Source organism: Myxocyprinus asiaticus, chromosome 24 (assembly GCF_019703515.2).
Source record: "Myxocyprinus asiaticus isolate MX2 ecotype Aquarium Trade chromosome 24, UBuf_Myxa_2, whole genome shotgun sequence".
Lineage (NCBI taxonomy): Eukaryota > Metazoa > Chordata > Actinopteri > Cypriniformes > Catostomidae > Myxocyprinus > Myxocyprinus asiaticus.
Genome location: NC_059367.1, coordinates 932,501 through 955,035, shown reverse-complemented (window position 1 = coordinate 955,035; position 22,535 = coordinate 932,501). Strand labels below are relative to the sequence as shown.

Sequence of the window (22,535 nt, the reverse complement as noted above, 5' to 3'; positions counted from 1 at the left end):
AACAGATCAATATTTAAGTCCTTTTTTACTATAAATCTCCACTTTCACTTTCACATCTGAAAGTGAATGTGAAATTGGAGATTCGTAGAGACCATATCACTCCTGAAATTTGTATGGATTACTTTTATGCTGGCTTTATGTGCTTTATGGAGCTTCAAAGTTCTGCTCACCATTCACTTGTATTGTGTGAACCTACAGACCTGTCTGTAGCTAGAATCTTCATACGTGTTCTGCAGAAGAAAGAAAGTCATACACATCTGGGATGGCATGAGTGTGAGTAAATGATGAAAGAAATTTCATTTTTAGTTGAACTATCCCTTTAAGCATAAATTACATTTAGTTAATTAATTAAGTTGTGACATGAATTTGAACCCTGAATTATATGGTGCTGTGTGTTTCACATTTGTCTCTGTTCTGCTTAATGGAGAATTAATTTAGGAACCTTTTTATTTTTATTTTGTGTGTCAATCACCATGTAGTGTTTCAGCACTGCAAAGCCAACAGACTCATATCAAAACAAGTCAAAGTTCTCCCACGAAACTAGTGACGTGCACTATCTAGATGACAAGAAGCATGCAATTCTTGTGTATTATGCACCTAATATGATTCTGCAGAATATTAGATCCAGGTAAGGTGGTAAGATGGTAAACTTTCATGCATAGAGATGGTTGAAAGGGAGAATCATCAGAAGAATCATTCACCCTGTTCACTAGATGATGTTGTGTAAGCTAGTGATGTTGCAACTATGAGAAACACCTTGTGTGAGCAGATTCTTGAAGACTTGATTCTGTCAGGTTCAGAGCTCAGATCACAGATGCAGTTTCACACCAGAGAGCAGCATTTATTTGAGCAACATCAGATTCATTCACTCGGTTCAGTTCTTTAAACTACGGTCATCATTCTAAAGTACACACAGTAATTATTATTTCAAAGCCATTCCTGGCAAGACTTTGCACATGTCTCGTGGCATGTTCACTATGAAGCCACAGGTTTGAAGGAAGGGAAATGTTAAAGGAAGTGTTTGTCTGATGTTATCGGTGTTCTGTGAGCTTCATATTGAGAAACAGTAACTGTGAAACCAAAGGGTCGTTTCAAATCCAGCATCTTCTCCTGTGGTCAACACACATGTGGACTTTAAGTCTTGTAAGTTTTTCTTCACATTATTTTCCTCCCACAGCTGTAAAATCATGTTGCTACAAAAGGGTTTATTTGAATTGTTTGGGAAGTTATTTGAATACTTTGTATGGATTTATCACAACATATTGGCTATTGCAGTTTGGAAACATGAATTGAACTTTTTATTTTATTTTATTTATTTATTTCTCATATTGAGGAGATTTTAGTTTAGGCTTTCTTTTAAAAAAAATCACAATAACTGAATTTTACAATTCACCTAGTACATTTCTATTATATTAATTATTTTTTTAAAAAAATCTATTTATAGAATTAGAATGTAGAATTTATTTAAATTGGGCCACTGTTGTCAAAAATTGTACCTAAAAAAAAAAATCACCCATTTTTTATCTCAATTTTTATTATTGTTTTCACTGCCAAAAATGATTTTCAAGAATATTTTTTCAAGTATTTTTGTCTTGTTTTCCAGTAAAAATATCCAAACATTCTTAAAATGTGATGTATTTACTTGACAAACAAACTGGCATAATATTTTAAGTCTTGTTTTAAGATAAATCTGACAAAATGTATCGAATTGTAGACTTGAACATGAAAAAACAAATCTGCCAATGGGGGTCAGAAAAATAAACTTGTTTTCTCCTTGAATTAAGGTTATTTTTCTCACCACATTGGAAAACAGTTTTTATTGTTTTAAGTATAAATCTCACTAAATTCAATTAGATTTATCTTAAAACAAGACTTAAAAAGTTATGCCAGTTTGTTTGTCAAGTAAATAAATCACATTTTAAGAATGTTTGGATATTTTTAGACAAAAATACTTGAAAAAATAGTCTTGAAAATCATTTTTTGCAGTGAAAACAATAATAAAAATTAAAAACATTTCAAATAATTTTTCAGGTACATTTTTTGACAACAGTGGCCCAATTTAAATTAATTCTACATTCTGTTGCTATAAACAGATTTTCAAATATTTATATAATAGAAATATAGGTGAATTTTTAAATTCAGTTATTGTGAATTTTTTACTGGAAAACAAGAAAATATATATATATATATATATATATATATACAGGTGCATCTCAATAAATTAGTATGTCGTGGAAAAGTTCATTTATTTCAGTAATTCAACTCAAATTGTGAAACTCGTGTATTAAATAAATTCAATGCACACAGACTGAAGTAGTTTAAGTCTTTGGTTCTTTTAATTGTGATGATTTTGGCTCACATTTAACAAAAACCCACCAATTCACTATCTCAAAAAATTAGAATATGGTGACATGCCAATCAGCTAATCAACTCAAAACACCTGCAAAGGTTTCCTGAGCCTTCAAAATGGTCTCTCAGTTTGGTTCACTAGGCTACACAATCATGGGGAAGACTGCTGATCTGACAGTTGTCCAGAGGCGTCTTACCTGGGCTAAGGAGAAGAAGAACTGGACTGTTGCCCAGTGGTCCAAAGTCCTCTTTTCAGATGAGAGCAAGTTTTGTATTTCATTTGGAAACCAAGGTCCTAGAGTCTGGAGGAAGGGTGGAGAAGCTCATAGCCCAAGTTGCTTGAAGTCCAGTGTTAAGTTTCCACAGTCTGTGATGATTTGGGGTGCAATGTCATCTGCTGGTGTTGGTCCATTGTGTTTTTTGAAAACCAAAGTCACTGCACCCGTTTACCAAGAAATTTTGGAGCACTTCATGCTTCCTTCTGCTGACCAGCTTTTTAAAGATGCTGATTTCATTTTCCAGCAGGATTTGGCACCTGCCCACACTGCCAAAAGCACCAAAAGTTGGTTAAATGACCATGGTGTTGGTGTGCTTGACTGGCCAGCAAACTCACCAGACCTGAACCCCATAGAGAATCTATGGGGTATTGTCAAGAGGAAAATGAGAAACAAGAGACCAAAAAATGCAGATGAGCTGAAGGCCACTGTCAAAGAAACCTGGGCTTCCATACCACCTCAGCAGTGCCACAAACTGATCACCTCCATGCCACGCCGAATTGAGGCAGTAATTAAAGCAAAAGGAGCCCCTACCAAGTATTGAGTACATATACAGTAAATGAACATACTTTCCAGAAGGCCAACAATTCACTAAAAATGTTTTTTTTATTGGTCTTATGATGTATTCTAATTTTTTGAGATAGTGAATTGGTGGGTTTTTGTTAAATGTGAGCCAAAATCATCACAATTAAAAGAACCAAAGACTTAAACTACTTCAGTCTGTGTGCATTGAATTTATTTAATACACGAGTTTCACAATTTGAGTTGAATTACTGAAATAAATGAACTTTTCCACGACATTCTAATTTATTGAGATGCACCTGTATATATTATTATTTTTATTTTTTTTATTTTTTTTGCAGTGTTCAGATTAATTAGGGGCACAGGCCCCTTTTGCTTTTGTAGGTTTTCTTTATATTATTCCACCATTAAGTCTATGGCAGCCCTATGAACCGTACATTAGAAAATGATTAAATTTGGCACACTGATTGGGTGGGCATGACTAGCCTCAATAGCAAATTTGAGACCCCTAGGACAAACTCCATAGTGCACCACCAGTTCAACCATTTTTTTTTGCATGTATCTTTTGAATCATTTGGCCTAGAACAAAATATTTTTTGTCTGATTACTGTCCTCCTGCATTGGCCATTCCAGTAGCCATCATCTCGGATTATGATGTTTACAGTTTAAAAGTTTCCCGTCCTTCAAACTTTGTCCGATTTGTCCAAACAATGGCTGAAAACAATCTCCAGACCGAGCCGCACAGAACTGACCAGAAAGCATTTTAATTTGTGCTACTGTTCAGAAATTATGCCAATACGAAGTTAACAAGGTCGATGTTAAATCATGTGGTTGGTGACTTTGGATTCCTTGATTCATGAGGATTTCAATGATACCAATATTTCCAACATCAGCCATATAACCTCTCCGCCATTTTAAATTGTATAAAAAAGTCATGTAAATTTTAAACGCTTTGTCCGATTTGAGTGAAAATTGGAAGGGATCTTCAACATCATGTCCTGAGGGCACCTAAGCAGTTTGGAGACAGTGCCACATAGTGGTCAAAATGCTTAGTAGATTTAATCAAAACTTTGAATATATCATTGCTTCCTTATTTTAAGTCTTCTGAAATTGGCTGAGATAGATTTGTATTGTTTTTTTTTTATTATTCAAAACATTCTGCTCTCACCTTGGAATGTCTCTTTGCCACTTTTGAGCTGTGCCAACTGAATGGCCCAGTGGGTAATGCATTAGAATACAGGTCAAAAGTTTGTGAGTTCAAGTCTAGGAAAGAGCAGCTTAACAGATTGTACTTCTGTGGATCTCTGAGTCTTTATGTTGTGCTTACTACAATGTTGACTGTAATTTGTTTTGTAATTCCTGCTTCATTTAAAAAAAAACATTAGTTGTATACTCTCAATCTAGAATGTCTCAATGACATCACTCAGACTTGTAGATTGTGTGGCACAGTGGTTAGAGCTGTGGGCTTCAGATCAAAGGAGTGGGTGAATCTTGGTTTAATACCCATCTCAGCTGGTTTAAATGTTGTGACTCTGTGCCAGAGCTCTTTAGGAATGGCATTAGGGCTTGACCCCAACCATTGCTGCTTGCAGCTATATTTTTCCTTGCTTTTAGGCTATTTTATAATATATATTTTCATTATTCATTTCTTTAAATGTTGTACATTCATTGCATACTGTCAATTAATATTCTATCCTGTCGGTTCAGATATTTTTAATTGATTTGTTCTCTACAGGAGTGAAAATGACCAGTAGAAGAGTGTTGTGCATGTTGATCTGTGTGTTTTCCATAAGTTGCTGTAAGTGACTTCAACAGATATGTGATTCATGTATTATTTAAATGTGCATCAACAGTAAATCTGCTGAATGTGTTTGATTATCAGGTGTATCATCTTTGAACAGAGGTGTAAAGCATGTTTTCAGCATTCAAGGTAAATGTTTGCTTCATGTGAAAAGGTGCATTTCAACACAGTGTTCACAGGTTAAATAGATGCTAATGATGAAAATATATGTAATTTCATTGGACAAAGATTGTAGAAAGCATGCACATCCAAACAAAGTTTTGAACTGTTTTACAGAACTCACAGTGACTGGGGAAAACCTGATGCATTGTGGAAACCAGAAGAACATGTGTGTGATGGATGGCATTGACTGTATCTCCACAGTGTCAGATAGAACTCTTAATGTTTCTCGATCTCTTGGTAAGATTGTTTTTGTGATCATATTTGCAGTTAATGCCATTGTTTCTGTTGTAATTTCTAACTTTCTCCTCAAGAGAACTTCGTGAACACATCATGTCATTATCTGCTACACGAGATGTCTTTCACCTGCAGATGGATTCAGTTGAATAAATACAAAACAGGAATCATCAACACCTTCATTATCAGCCGGTAAACACTTCTGACACGCTGAAGATAAATTATCTGTCATTGAATTTATTTAAAGACCAAATGAAGTGGTTTGATGAGAGCAGTTTTCTGTCCTGTTAACGCATTTCTTGTAGAGCGCAATAGTCATTTTCTCCATAGGCAAATTAATAATTAATGATAATTTATAAACCTTTAATAACAGACAGGTTGTTAATTGATGGTGTATGCTTCTTTTGAAGACATCAGTCCACGCTATTTTTACTTTTTTTCTTTCGAGAAACAGTGTTTATTAACAGAAGTTCTGGTGAAGAACTACACTTCCCATGAGCCTAAAGAGAGATCCACCAATCAGAGAAAGAGCTCCCATGATGCACTGTGAATGACACAATCTAGTCGACACTCCCAAACTACTTATATATTTGTATGTAATGGAATATTCTCAATATACTTTATATATATATTGTTTTTATACATATAATCAACAACATTAAATTAATAGTTTTATATTTTCCCATCGTTTTTAATTTGATTATGTCATTCGCAATGCTTCATGGGACTGTACAACCCCAATTCCGAAAAGTTGGGACAGTATGAAAAATGCTGATAAAAACAAAAAGGAGTGATGTGTAAATTATATTCACCCTTTGCTATATTGAAAGCACTAAACTACACATAATATGATGTTTTACCTTGTGAATTTCATTGTTTTTTTTAAAATTTACAGTAATTTCAAATCAGATGATTACAACACGCTCCAGAAAAGTTGAGACAGTCGAGTGTTTACCACTGTGAAACATCACCATTTCTTCTAATAACACTTATTAAGCATTTGGGCACTGAAGATACAAGTTTGTTAAGTTTAGAAAGTGGAATTTTCCCCCATTCATCCATTATGTACAATTGTACAGGGTCTTCGTTGCCGTATGGTGTGCTTAATAATGCGCCACACATCCTCAATTGGAGATGGTCAGGACTGTATGCCAATCTAGCACCCACACTCTCTGATTACACAGCCATGCACTTGTAAATTTGTACATATCTGTCTGCATTCATGGTGTTCTCACAGATGTGTGAGTTACCCTTGCCATGGGCACTGACACACCCCTGGCCCATACAGACACTGGCTTTTGGACCTGATGCTAATAACAGCTTGATGGTCCTTTTCCTCTTTGGCCCGGATAACACGACGGCTGTGTTTTACAAGAACTATTTGAAATGTGGACTCTTCAGACCAAAAAACACAGTTCCACTGTTCTACTTTCCATCTAAGATGAGACCGAGCCCAGAGAAGTCAGCAGAGCTTCTGGACAGTGTTGATGTATGGCTTCTCCTTTACATAGTAAAGTCTTAACTTGCATCTGTGGATGCAGCGGCGAGTGGTGTTGACTAACAAAGGTTTACTAAAGTAATCCCAAGCCCATGTTCATGATATCCATTACAGAACATTGTTCTCAAAGTGCTGGATTATTTGCTGAAGCATCTGTTGGCAAACAAGTCTCGAATGATCCTTGCTCTTGAAGGACTAGGCTGTTTTTGGAGGCTCCTATGACACGATTGCCTCGCCTGTTTAACATCTCCTGTTTCACATCGCCTTATTTCAACTCATCAGATTGGTATTAGTCTTAAATTGCCCCTGTCTCAACTTTTCTGGAGCGTGTTGCAATCATCTGATTTGAAATTACTGAACATTTAAAACAAACAAACAATGAATTCACAAGGTAAAACATCATATAATGTTTAGTTGTGGTGCTTTCAATATAGCAAAAGGTGAATATAATTTACACATCACTCCTTTTTATTTTTATTAGCATTTTTCATACTGTCCCAACTTTTTCAGAATTGGGGTTGTGATTCGTTCCCTCATTAAAGACGTTAAGTACACATTCTTGTATCTTTGCCTTTTTATCTGATTTACAAACACTTTTTTGCTTTAAAGCAGTGTTTGTAATGTTGTGATTCACCTCGGAGCTGGTTGGTTAATTTGGTTCAACTCTTTTATGAAGGATTTTATGAAATCCCTATGGAGAAAATCAATGGGAAAAATACTTCCGGAACTAAATTGGCTGAAAAAGTGGGCGGGCACTGTTACTCTCTATCAAAATAGGAATTTGGGGTGGGACATTTTGAATGGCTTGTCCCTTTTTTATTAGGCAATAACCATTCAGTTACAAATTTCAGTCTGTACATTTGAAATCAGCTTTTAAGTTCATTTTGTCAATGTTTAGGATTAGCCTAGCATATATGTGACCTTAACCCTCCTATTGCGTTCAGAATCGGCATACACCTTTATTTGCGGGTCAATTTTGACCCGGTGGAATTTAAGCTTATAAATCATTCATAACCCGATGGTTTTCATCTAAAACTATATTGTAAGTCATTAATAAGTTCATAACTGTTCATACATGTAAAAAGACTGATACTTTTGGCATGTTAACTGACAAATATAAAAGTTATTAATTAATACGCGTTTTTTAATTTATTTTTTAGAAATTATAAAATGAGTAGAAATTCTTTGACATTTCAAAATATACATTAACTACAGCAAAAACAGTGTGATTCATGTAAAGACATATTTTTTATCAACATTTCTGTGAAATTTTATGTAAATATTACATAATATTGAATTTATATTAACATCTAATGTGAGAATTACTTTTACTATTACTCATAACTGCTCAATACAACTTGGTGGTCAAAAGTTATGAAACCAAAATATTATTTTTCAACTAAACTTCATCAAAACAACTGTACAACTCAAATATACAACATTAATACTTCTTTACTCTGTTTTTAAGCTATATCTATTCTATTTAATTTATGTTGATGTGTGAGTATGCTGTAAGCTGGTAAAATGTGGACAATTTCCTCCTTCAAGCCCTAATTAGACTAATGTGTGCATGAACTTTTGCTCGTCACACCCCCTTTAGTCAGTAGTACCTGTGATTTAGTTTATTTGATATGTTTGTTAAATCTGTCATGTCTGTTTTGTACAGGAATGTGTGTGTTTGTGTGTGACTGTATGTGTGTTTGTCCCAGTGAGAGACAAAAAAGTGAGTGAGAGAGTACGGGAAAGAGGCTAAATGTAAATGAAGTGTTTATAAGTTAAAATCGAATTTATAGATGTACAAAAAAAGTCTACATAATATCATGTGCAAAGCCACAATTGATGCCCGGGTCAAAATTCACACTTTTTTTAATGGTTATATCTCTTGAACACTTTTATTAAAAAATCTGAGAAAAAATGTATTTTGTGTGTTTTGATAGTCTTGACAAAGTCACAAAGTTTGGTTCCCGTACTAAAAACTATGTGGTATTTAAAAATTATTATATACTGAACGTCTCCTGGGTCAAAAATGACCCAAATGCAATAGGAGGGTTAAAGCTACACATGACTAAACAATCAACAGCAAATATAAAATGGATACATTTATATAAATATAATATAAACTGACCTGTCTATATAATTTGTTTTGCAGAGCAAAGAACATCATCGACTGTCCCTCCATTTTAAATTTTTATTCTAGTTTCAATTTAACCATCAAATCAAAGAATGTTTTCAACCAAAACGAGATCTTCTCTGCTGTCTATACAGTGAAGCTTAGAGAAATAAGTAAGATTTTGTTCAAGTTATTTGTATTCATTTGATGTAAGTTGGACATGAAATACCAAGAACTGGTAATAGTGAAACTGGGCACATGCAAAATAAGAATTTGATCATTGTTCGTACTTTACATTGAATCATTGTGCAGTCTCTCATATCTAAAGTGACTTACAGAGGAAATACATCTCAAGTAGGTGTGATGTGATGTGTCAGATGTGATTAAATGTGTTTTAATGTTGTAGTTCAAGCTCCGCGGCCGGTCGTCACATCTGTTAACACAACAGACACATCACTGACCATCACATGGACCAGCGGTAAAAGAACAATTGAAAAATGCCTCATCCGTTACAAACGTTTCAACGAGTCATGGACAGAGGTCAGAGTTTGAACAAACTTCTCACAAACGCCTAGAAAATCTCTTTAGTGATCTAATCTAATCTTCTTTTGTTGAAAGTCAACATGCTTAGTCTGTTAAGACTAAAAACATTGAGAAATTCAAAGAAACATTTATACATTTATCCAGGAATATTCTGGGTTCAGTAGAAGTGAAGCTCAATCGACAGCATTTGTGGCATAATGTTGATTACCACAGAAATTAATTAATCCTTTTCTTTACAAAAAGCAAAAATGGAGGTTACAGTGAGGCACTTAACTGATGAGCCAAAACATTATGAGCACTCACAGGTGAATTGAGTAATATTGATCATCTCCTAACAAGGCCACGTCAAGGTCTGGGTAGATTAGATGGTAAGCGAACAATCAGTTTTTGTAGTCAACGTGTTGAATGCGGAGAAATGGCCAGGAGTAAAGACCTGAGTGACTTTGACAAGGGCCTAATTGTTATGGCCAGACGACTGGGTCAGAGCATCTCTGAAACTGCAAGGCTAGTGGGGTGCTCCCGGTCAGCAGTGGTGAGTACCTTCCGACAGTGGTCCGAGGACAAACCACAAACCGGTGACAGGGTGTTGGGCGCCCAAGGCTCATCGATGTGTGAGGGCAACGAAGGCTATCTCGTCTGGTCCGAACTGACAGAAGGTCTACTCTGGCACAAGTCACAGAAAACTTGAATGATGGTTACGGGAGGAATGTGTCACAACACACAGTGCATCACACCCTGTTGCGTAAGGAGCTGTGTAGCCGCAGACCGGTCAGAGTGCCCATGATGACCCCTGTCCACCGTCAAAAGCACCTACAATGGGCACGCAAGCGTCAGAACTTGACCTTGGAGCAGTGGAAGAAGGTTGCTTGATCCGATGAGTCCCATTTTCTTTTACAGTACGTGGATGGCTGTGGACGTGTGTGCCTTTTACCTGGGGAAGAGATGGCACCAGGATGCACTGTAGGAAGACGACAAGCCGGTGGAGGGAGTGTGATGCTCTGGGCAATGTTCTGCTGGAAAACCCTGGGATTCATGTGGATGTCAATTTGACACGTGCCACCTACCTAAACATCATTGCAGACCAGGTACACCCCTTGGTTTGCAAAGATGGCAGTGGCCTCTTTCAGCAGGATAATGTGCCCTGCCACACTGCACACATTGTTCTGGAATGGTTTGAGGAACATGATGAGGAGTTCAAGGTGTTGCCCTGGCCTCCAAATTCCCCAGAACTCAATCCGATTGAGCATCTGTGGGATGTGCTGGACCAACAAGTCCGTTCAACGGCGGCTCCACCTCGCAACTTACATGAGTTAAAGGATCTGCTGCTAATGTCTTGGTGCCAGATACCACAAGTATACCTACAAGGGGTCTTGTAGAGGCCATACCTCGGCGGGTCGGCGCTGTTTTGACGGCATGTGGAGGACCAACCGCATATTAGGCAGGTGGTCATAATGTTTTAGCTCATCGGTGTACAATGGAAGTCAATGGGGCCAATTTTTGGAGGGTTTAAAGACAGAAATGTGAAGCTTATAATTTTATAAAATCACTTACATTAATTCTTCTGTCATGGCAACGAAGTTATAAAATTGTCTATAATTTTCCACAGATTCAGTTAGTAAGTGATTTTATCACACTAAAATCATGTTAACACACATATTGTGTGTATACTTTTAAACAGTGAGTATTTTAATGTTTACAGATTGACCCCATTGACTTCCATTGTAAGTGTCTCACTGGAACACACATTTGTGCTTTTTTAAAGAAAAGGAGGGACGAGTTATACAAATTGTTTTGTGGTAATTGATATTTGCTGTTTCAGATTAATTTGATCTAAGTCATTATTAAATCTCTGAAGCACAAGGAGATCTGATTGACTGATGATGTAGTAGAGTGTAAGTAGATGTTTTCATAATAAAAATACTTCTCTTTTTCCACTAGACTGAAGTTTTTACCCCATCTGTCGAGTTTCTGTTCGTCATTAATGGTTTACAGCCCTTCACTGAATACAGTTTGAGCGTCTCTTGTGTTCATGAATTGGGTCGGTGGAGCGACTGGAGCGCTGAGACTCGAGTGAAGACATCAGAGAGCCGTGAGTGAAGATCACCACTTTATATTCACTAAAAACAATCTGCGCTGACTCTTCAGTGTAACAGCAAAGTCAGTGTCAATAATTTGATCAAACCTTTAACACTAAGTATTAAAATGTTCAGTGTGTACCTCTCTAAAATTGTAGTCAGATTACTTCATCGAAAAATTAATTACATTACTTTAAAGTTACTTTCTAGAAAAAACTTTCCATAGAAAAAATAGTTTGTGTTTTTCCACTCGTTAATGAAGTATTCACAGAAGCAGAAGTACACACTCAAGCAATTAATGATTTAAATGTATTCTACATAAATATTATTTGAGAAATATGTGTAACCCAAGTAATGTACTTAAAAGTAATTAATTTTATTTACTATAAGTAGCTGATTTTGACTTTAAATGTAATTATATTTTAGTCATTTATAACTATGTGATAAGATTACATCCAACACTGGATATGTAATACCATAAAATATCTCCATAAGACCAGCGTTGGTAAACAAGCATTACAAAAATAGTGTGGAAATCTCTGTGAGTGATCATACAAAAAAATACGAACAAATAGAGACAAAATCAGAACAACAAACAAAACCGTGAAATGAGTATTTCACACATAACTAAGAAAATAATGCAGCATATGCAGTTCTGCTCATGGATATCTGCTTTACTTGCTATTATGTGCCTCATATGAAACTCTGAGTATCTTTAAAAGATTTGATGTGGCCCACTTTGGCAAATCCAGTGATTATTTCACCCTCAAAAGTGCTTGTTGTATCAACACAGAACCTTTTATACACGATTATGTTTCCTGGTGGACTGATAAAAAGTCCTGTTTGCTCTAACTCATGGAACGTCCATCAAACCAGCCAATCAGATTAGCGCTTACTAAGAAAGTGTTTTCCAGTTTTGAGTGCCATATACATCAGACAGTTCATTCATGGACTGCACTGCAAAAAGTCATTTTCTTACTCAGCATTTTTGTCTTCTACAAATAAAATAAGATAAATTTACTTAAGATATTAAAGGATTAGTTCACCAAAAATGTAAATTCAGTCATTGTTTACTCACCCCTGTGTTGTTATAACACTATATGACTTTCTTTCTTTTTTCGAACACAGAGGGAGAAATTGTGAATAAATGTTATGCTCAGTGATGTCATACAATGGCAGTATATGGTGACAACTTACTAAACATGTCTGAAGAGTTTGTAGTACAAGAATTGATGCATTTCTATGCCCAGACTTATTTAATTTTTTTACGGAGTAGCAGGCAGCTATAGTCACATCATGTCCTAACCTGACGGCATACAACACGAGATAAAAGGTATATTTTCTATGTTAATCAGAGTTTTTGTCCTAACCAGCAGTGACAAGTGATGGTACATTCTATCAGTTGCTTGTTTTCTATTTTTGGCTCCATGTGAGTAACTCCGTCCACGTTACACTTGCACCGGTCCAAAAATGTTTCTTTTTTTTATCCCGATTTGGAATGCCCAATTCCCAATGTGCTTTTCAAGTCCTCGTGGTTGTGTAGTGATTCGCCTCAATCTGGGTGGTGGAGGACAAACCCCAGTTGCCTCTGCATCTGAGGCCGTCAACCTATGCATCTTATCACGTGGCTTGTTGAGCGTGTTGCCATGGAGACATAGTGTGTGTGGAGGCTTCATGCCATCCACCACGGCAATCATGCTCAACTTACCACACGCCCCACCGAGAACGAACCACATTATAGCGACCACGTGGAGGTTACCCCATGTGACTCTACCCTCCCTAGCAACCGGGCCAATTTGGTTGCTTAGGAGACCTGGCTGGAGTCACTCAGCACGCCCTGGGATTCAAACTAGCGAGCTAGTGAGCTCCAGGGGTGGTGGCCAGTGTCTTTACCACTGAGCTACCCAGGCCCCCCCAAAAACTTTTCTTAAAAAAATAAGGCTGGGTATAGAAATGCATCAATTCTTCAATTACAAGCTCTTCAGACATGTTTAGTAAGTTCTGTTCTCTGTTTTGTGTGCAGCTGTGTTGTGTTCAGAAAAAGAAAGTCATATAGGGTTATAACAACACAGGGGTGAATAAACAATGACTGAATTTACATTTTGGAGTGAACTAATCCTTTAAGTCTTGTTTACAGAGAAATGAAACAAAATTTAGTAACGTTTATGCTTTTAACAAGAAAAGAAGATTTGCCAATGTGTATGGAAAAAAAACTTGATTCAAAGGGAAAACAAGTTTATTTTTCTGACTCCATTGTCAAATATTTCTTTTTTGTTTTAAGCATGAACCCCACCAAAAAGGAGGCTCTTACAACATTCATTTCTATTTTCAGGGCCGACTGCACCTCCTGCAGTCAGTTATTATGTGTCTTCAGATAAAAACTCGAGGACTCGACAGCTGTGGCTTCTCTGGAAGGTGATTTTCAAGTTGCAGTAATATAGTTATTATTCTTCTCTAAGTTCCTCCTCTAAATATGAAATCTTGTATGTTTGTGGAAGGCTCTGGATATCACAGACGCTCGAGGGCTCATTCGAGGGTATGAAGTATCCTATGCGCCCATCAGACAGCCCTCTATAAGACGAGTCGTTAACACGTCTGATCTGAAGACAGTTGTCTTAATAATGGCTGAGGTATATGATGTCACTGTAGCCGCGTATAACAGCGCTGGACAGTCACCGTACCGTCAAATCAGAGTTCATGCAGATCTTCCTCAAGGTGACTTATTTGTCTGCTGCTCTGCAGTACACAAATTTTTAAGTGCACCCTTGATAAATCAAATAACTAATAGTATCTGTTTCCATGTTTCAAAGAAAACGCAGTGTTCAGCACTTCACCTGAGCACTTGATTAAATTAAATGCTATCAATTTCAAATTCCTTATCCTCTTAGAAATGTGTTTATGCTAACTGGATGATGCCACAGAGTGCATTAATTCAAGATGTCACTTTATAAAAGCATGCTTGCTGTTTTTTCTCGTATGAATACATTTAGAGTATCAAACCAGTGTTATTTCCAACAGATGTGCTGGCAATGAAGGGTCTCTGGGTTTATTCTGAGGGTCCCTCATTGCGACTTTACTGGGAACATGAATTAACCACAATAAACGTGAGTGAGTTTGCCATCGAATGGTGCTCTACTGAAAACAACAACACCAGCCACTGGAAACGAGTGAGCGGCTCTACATTTACAACCATTCTGACAGGTCAAATATTTATCTGTGAGGATATTCATATTAATGTTTTCCTAAACATGTTGGGGTCATATTCCAGCACAAAATAAAAAATATATACAGTGTCAAGAAAAAGTATGTGAACCCTTTGGCATTGGTTGTTTTTTTGTTTGTTTTTCTGCATTAATTGGTCATAAAATGTGATCTCATCTTCATCAGTCACAAGTATAGACAAACACAATGTGCTTAAACTAACAACACATAAACAATTATAATCTTTCATGTCTTTATTGAACACATCCCATTAAACATTCACAGTGCTGTGGAGAAAAGTAAATGAACCCCTAGGCTAAAGACAACAAAAAATCTAATTAGAGTCAGGGGTTGGCAAAGCTGTCATTCAATTAATGAAATGAGATTGGAGGTGTGGGTTAGAGCTACTTTGACTTATAAAAAGCACTCAAACATTTTGAGTTTGCTATTCACAAGAAGCATCTGCTGATGTGGACCATGCCTCACAAAAAAGAGATTTCAGAAGACCTACGATCAAGAATAGTTGATTTGCACAAAGCTGGAAAGGGTTACAAAGTTATCTTGAAGAGCTTAGATATTCATCTGTCAACAGTTAGACAAATTGTCTATAAATGGAGATGATTTAGTACTATAGGTACTCTCTCTAGAAGTGGCCGTCCAGTCAAGATGACTCAAGAGGACACACCGCAGAATGCTCAGTTAGGTAAAAAAGAACCCTAGAGTGACAGATAAAGACTTGAAGGAATCATTGGAACTGGTTAACATCTCTGTTTATGAGTCTACTATACAGAAAACATTAAACAGGTATGGTGTTCATGGCAGGACATCATGAAGAAAGCCACTGCTTTCCAGCAAAAACATTTCTGTGCGCCTGAAGTTTGCCACAGACCACCCTGACACTCCACAACGCTACTGGGAAAATGTTTTGTGGATTGATGAAACTAAGGTTGAATTATTTGGGATGAACACGCAGCACTACGTAAAAGGGGCACCACATACCAACATGAAAACATCATCCCAATGGTGAAGTACGGCGGAGGGAGCATCATGATTTGGGGCTGCTTTGCTGCTTCAGGGTCTGGACCGCTTGGTCCAAAATTCCTTCTGAACGTTGTGCAGGTCTAATCCGCAGGTACCGGAAACACTTGGTTGAGGTTATTGCTGCCAAAGGAGGATCGACCAAAAGAAACATTTGAACACCATTAAATGTAATGGTTGTTACAAGGTTATGTATTACAGTAACAGAAAACTAATGAGAATTACAAACAAACTCGCAGTAATGAGAATTTGTGGGAAATGTGTTTTAATGTCATGAAAATAATGACACAGTGCAAAAAATCTTAATGGTCCTAAAAATAGGCTTCAGTTTCTTCATGCAAAATATTATTTTTTCCTTTTAATTTCGGGTGAAATGTGACCTGAACATGTTATCATGAGATTCAACCTATTACTTTATGAAAGTTGTTCCAGACATCTTGCACATTATAATGTGGAGTGACAAACTTATCTCACGCTTAAAACATTTTATCAAAGGCATCAGACCAGACGAGATCTACAACATCAGTGTTTACGCCGTTTCTGACACTCTCTGTGGCCGTCCCACATCCATCTCTGCTAATCTACAACACGGCAGTAAGTTCTGATGATGCAAGAATAGCTTTACAGTTTATTAACAAATGTTGAGATATGTTCTGCAGTCTAATAACTCTAATTTTTACTCCAGCTCTGTTGGATCTTGTGCGGTTTCGCCTTGTGAACGTGACTAAATCATCGGTGTCAGTGCAGTGGGTTTGGCAGGAGACAAAGTTGAGCATTAATGTGCTTCAGTACAGACTCGTGTTGAAAGGAAAACATGAAACACATTGTAAGAAGATTCAGTCTTGGGTGAATCTGTTCATTTATACGTCCTGTACTTTGATGTAATTGTCTAATCTCTCATGATGGATTTGTTTTTTCTCAGCTCTCCAGATCTTTCCAAATACACAGCAGCACTCGTTCTACAATCTTCAGGCAAACACCAGATACTCGGTGTTTATACACGGAGAAACCACAACTGGAAATTTCTCAAAGGCCAGTTTAGATGTTAACACGCCACTTCTAGGTAATGTGCTCTGGTCAAAACACAAACACAGCGTTACTATTGTTCATTTCATAAGACATTTACTTTATTAAGCACATATATAATGATGTGTTATCCACTAGAAGATCTAGTAATTAACATGTAAACATGGGTTGGACATGTAAAGGGGTAAATGTAACACTGTATTGATGAATCAGCATCCAGAACCATATCAACCAGGAAATCTTTTACATACAAATTTAAGTTGTCGATTTAGTACATTAATTCAGTCTGATTATGTATATACAGTTGTGCTCAAAGGTTTGCATACCCTGGCAGAAATTGTGAAATTTTGGCATTGATTTTGAAAATATGACTGATCATGCAAAAAAAAAAAAAAAAAAAAAAAAACAGTGCAAATAATCATGTAGGCCAGTAAAAGCCTTGTGATATGGAAATAAATCAAAACAATATTTTGACTTCTAAAGCCAATTTTTAATTGTCTAATCAATGCTTTATGTGTCTGCCAGCTAATGTCTTTGTATTATCTTAATTACTATAACCTATTTATCATATACATAGTATTTATAATTATTTTGATTATTAGATATTTATATTTATTTAAAAATTGTAAGTGATTAAAAAGCCCTAAACAAATAATTAATTCATACTTATTTCTTCACTTTTACAGATTATGATGAGATCATAAAATTGGCTGTTCCAGTGGTCTTCCTGGTTCTTAGCTCTGGAATATTCTTAATTCTAACTAGGACTGTGTAAGCCTTTAAATTAAAGGATTATTCCAGGTTCAATACAAGTTAAGCTCAATCTCAAAATAATGTTGATTACCACAAAATCTGTAAACATTAAAATACTCACTGTTTCAAAAGTATAGACACAAGACATAAACAATATGTGTGTTAACATGATTTTACTGTCATAAAATCACTTACTAACCACATCTGTGGAAAGTTACAGACAACATTACTTTGTAAACCTTATACGTGATTTTATCACACTTAAACTATGTCAAACAGAGATTTTATCAGACTGGAACACAGTAAAAGAGAGTAATCAACATTATGCCACAAATGCTGTTGATTGAGCTTAACTTGTATTGAACCCGGAACGTTCCCTGCTGGTTTGAGATTGTTAGCGGGTTGATGTTGGCTGCATTAATGTCTCTTCTGCCCATTTACACACAGATGCAAGGAATATTTCTTCCCAAACATCGCAAACCCCAGCTACAGTCTGATTGGACGCTGGCTCCTCAACCCTCATTATGAGGTCACTGTCGTTTTTTCCTTTGGTTTGACAATCACTGATTATGCAAAATTTAAAGGAATATTCCAGGTTCAACAGCATTTGTGTCATAATATTGATCACCACAAAAATGTATTTCGACTCGTCCCTCCTTTTCTTTAAAAAAAAAAAAAGAGCATAAATCGGGGGTTAAGGCCCCCGGTCACTTATATAAGCGTCCACAACAATGGACGATAAAGTTCTACTTATTCTAAATGCGCCCTGCAGTTATGTTTACAGCCAAGAAAATGTCTGTAGATGACCTGCTACTGCTCTACGTTTCGCAAAGAAACCAAAAGGAAAACAGACGGATACCACTTCAAAGGAGACAAGACGATGTTTTACAAAATTAGCTCTGGATACCTGAGGTCATTTGATCCTACTTGCATTAGCTTTTCATTATCTCATCTCCGGTAATACTGAAGAAGAATGCAGAAGAAACATTTCCAGTTCTTGAGCTGGAGTTTCCATTTCGTTTGTGTAATAAGTGGCGATCCGGAGCTGTAATGTGGTATTTTGAAGATGAGAGCACATTGCGTCTCAAGCCCTTTAAAGTTGAATGGATTTTGATTGGCTGTCAATGTTTTTATCGTTCATCAGCTGGAAAAACAAATCACTCTGAAAGTGATCCAAACAATATCATTCCTCAGTGTCATTATCATTATAGTTATGTAGTGTGGACTTTGGTATTTTATTACAGTTAGAATGATTTTTTATCGTTATAGTTATCGTTCTTGGTGTGAACAGGCCTTTACAGTGAGACACTTATAATGGAAGTCAATGGGGTCAATAATCTGTAAACATTAAAATACTCACTGTTTCAAAAGTATAGACACAAGACATAAACAATATGTGTGTTAACATGATTTAACTGTGATAAAATCACTTACTAACCGCATCTGTGGAAAGTTATAGACAATTTTACAACTTGGTTGCCATGACAACATAACGCCGTAAACCCTAAAACCCCACAATGACGATAAAATAAATTTACAGCTGAAATAATGCACAAGTTCTAACAGAAGAATTAATGTAAGTGCTTTTATAAAATGATAAGCTTCACATTTCTGACTTTAAACCCTCTAAAAATTGACCCCATTGACTTCCATTGTAAGTGTCTCACTGGAACACAGATTTGTGCTTTTTTAAAGAAAAGGAGGAACGAGTCGAAATACATTTTTGTGGAAATCAACATTATGCCACAAATGCTGTCAATTGAGCTTAAACCCATTACACCCTATGGAGGGGCGCTATATCGTGAAAAAAGTTTACGCTTAAAACTTTAAATTCTTCGTATACATAAGTCAGGCATATGAGGTATCATTTAAAAGATTAGAATCTGAAAGTTTCAGAGATATCCAACACTTCTGCATTTATGTTACTTAAAATAACTAAATAGGGGGCGTTTAAAATTAGCGCCCCCTAGAGGTAATGGGGTAGAAATATTTATATGAAAATAAAAGTCCTTCACATAGCACATAAATGGACAAGTCATATATCAAATAAAAGCTCTCATTCTCATGAATATGACTGTACAGTTTGTTTTGTTGCACTAATACCACAGTTTGAAAGATTTTCAAAAGAATCACAGTGAAATATGATTTCTGTAAGTCATCAAATACAAACGTTTCATTTATGCTCCAATAACTGCTGCTGTAAGTCCCAAATAGCAAAACAATTTATATCTGCTTTTACCTTAGAAAAAATGAGCCATTGTTTACTTGTCTGTGAGCTTACTTGGCTGAACAATCTAATGTTATTTCTTAAATGTCCAGAACAAAATATGCCATCCAGAAGGAAAAGCATGCTAAACAAATCATCAGAAAAATATGTTTTCGGGGGCCTGGGTAGCTCAGCTAGTATTGACACTGACTACCACCCCTGGAGTCGCGAGTTTGAATCCATGGTGTGCTGAGTGACTCCAGCCAGGTCTCCTAAGCAACCAAATTGGCCCGGTTGCTAGGGAGGGTAGAGTCACATGGGGTAACCTCCTCATGGTCGTGATTAGTGGTTCTCGCTCTCAATGGGGCGTGTGGTAAGTTGTGCGTGGATCATGGAGAGTAGCATGAGTCTCCACATGCTGTGAGTCTCCACGGTGTCATGCACAACAAGTCACGTGATAAGATGTGCGGATTGACGGTCTCAGAAGCGGAGGCAACTGAGACTTGTCCTCCGCCACCCGGATTGAGGCGAGTAACCGCGCCACCACAAGGACTTACTAAGTAGTGGGAATTGGGCATTCCAAATTGGGAGAAAATATGCTTTCGACTATTGATCATAAAATATTTTATATAATCGGCAAGGGGAGGATCTCAGCTTTCTAATGACACCTAGATTGAGCTTCTAGTCCACTCAGAGGCCGAAATATTCAATGAAATAATGAGGGTGGTGCTTGAACTGATAATTAGACTGAATGTCTATGGACGAGCACATCTGTGAGGGCTAAACTGCGTTAGAGCGCCACCTACATTTCAGATCTGTATATTGTGATGGAATGTGACAGAGAAAAAAATATCTGCCATCTAGTGGAATAAAATGAGATTTTTCAAAGTGAGGTAGAGTGAACAGAACCAGAATTACATGCTTACAAAGTTATTAATTTTTTATTTTTTTTATATATATTCTGTATATCATAAGATTATAAACGCATACAATATTATTTATGAATAATTGGAGTCTTTTTTTATTATAATTTAGGTGGTTCTCTAAAAAAGGGAAACCAATTAGTCCCTTTAAATAGAGCTTTTAAATTTGAGTGTGAAAAATTGCGGACGGCAGCACAAAAATGCTCCAGAGTTTAAGGGGACCCGGACTGTTCCTTTAAGTACCTGGCAAAAAATGTTTTACCAGCATAATGGACCAAGAGTAGATCGAGCATCCAGCCAAGACTAACATAAGACTTTAAGATAAGAAAATGTGTTTCTCGAGAAATTTCACATCTGTAATTATCTTAACAGGGCAACGGTAACATTTGTGTGCTGCAATTGGATACGTTTTTCGTGGTGGACCAACAGATGGAGAAGATACATGTTGAACATCACATGTCTGTGGCTTCAGACGATGAGGATTTGATTCCATCAAAGATATTCTCAACCTGTAAAGGTACAACTCAAACCTTGTGGAAATCCAATTCCGACTATCTAGAAAGCACCCAGAGGCCCTCTAGTGTGCCGGAGTACATCGATTTACCCATAATACCTGCTAATTTGGATTACGTTCAAAATGGACAGAATCCCGGTTGAGCTCTCATTTCAGTGAAAACCTCAAACTGAAGTCTACCTATATCTACCAACATTTTCAGACTGTGAAAGACTCTACCATTATATATTTTTAATCTCGTCTGTCAATAAAATGTCACCTTGTATTGCAAAATCACAGTATTGTGTAACATTACTTAATCATAGTGTTTCCTGTTTGCAACTGTCTAAATCGTATCAAAACATGTGAGAAGCTACAATCTTTGAAACTCTTTCAAACACCTTATAATGTATACATTATTATTACACATGTAAATAATACACAGAATAAGCACCTGTCTATCTTCAAGTCCTTTGCAGTTATTGCCATATGCTTATAAATATGCCAAGACATTTAATACAAGATAACAAATCATCATTTATTTTGAGGTCATATCATGATTTTAGTTCAACTTCATTTTTTATTATTAGTGTCAATAGATTTCTGAAAGAAGATGTTCAATAAATCAATTTGATTAATATATCTCCATACCATTTTATACAATTCATACAAAAGAACCATTTGAAACACAACACTGTTATTACATCATCAATTATCAATGCAATACCAATAATTCTGTCATTAAAAGGATAGTTCACCCAGAAATCAAGCTTCTGTCATTATTTACTCATTTAACATCTCTTTCTGTAATTGATGACAGAAATTATGAAAGATTTTTAATTTTTTTGGGTGAACTATCTCTTTAACCCTTTAAGCTCGAATGGGCCCGCGAGAAAAAAATGTCAAAATATTAATAACTACAGTCTTGACCAACACAAAACAGGTATCGCTTGAAAGTTTGGAAGCTCTACTTTCCAATGCATGTAGACATTATGACCAAAACTGAACAAGTGCTTTGAAATTTACAGACAAATCAGAAGTGTTATGTTTTGATCATTTTTGATAATCAGTAAAAACATCAAACTGATCAAACAGACTCAATGATGACTCAAATGACACAGAATGAAACTCATTCTGTGAAATCTCATTATTAAAATCATGTCTGCATGCTATGTAAACCTTTAGTCATTGTTGTGTTTGCATGTGTAATTAGTTCTTATGTACAATTATTATGTTTTATTTGTTTGGAGATGCTTTTGGGCACTAGGATAAATTATATTTGTAATGTTATAAGTTTTGATTGCTTTGTCATATCAACACAAACAT

The 22,535-nt window shown here is 36.3% G+C and overlaps 1 protein-coding gene across 2 annotated transcripts; it reads left to right on the top strand.

The window, feature by feature from the left end:
* The first annotated feature begins 786 nt into the window (after positions 1–786).
* On the top strand, positions 787–22,483 carry LOC127414556 (interleukin-6 receptor subunit beta-like). Of its 2 annotated transcripts, none has more exons than XM_051652667.1 (17): positions 787–1,143; positions 4,882–4,944; positions 5,029–5,076; positions 5,224–5,346; positions 5,421–5,535; positions 8,991–9,124; positions 9,358–9,491; positions 11,433–11,583; positions 13,902–13,984; positions 14,068–14,284; positions 14,588–14,785; positions 16,304–16,402; positions 16,494–16,634; positions 16,731–16,871; positions 17,521–17,605; positions 18,035–18,116; positions 21,089–22,483. In XM_051652667.1, the coding sequence occupies exons 2-17, from the start codon at positions 4,890–4,892 to the stop codon at positions 21,371–21,373; spliced, it is 2,091 nt and encodes a 696-aa protein (XP_051508627.1). In that variant the 5' UTR covers positions 787–1,143; positions 4,882–4,889; the 3' UTR covers positions 21,374–22,483. The 2 variants fall into 2 exon arrangements, with proteins under 2 accessions (XP_051508627.1, XP_051508628.1); XM_051652668.1 differs by having other exon boundaries at positions 788–1,143; positions 14,588–14,770; positions 21,089–22,482.
* Positions 22,484–22,535: the final 52 nt, after the last annotated feature.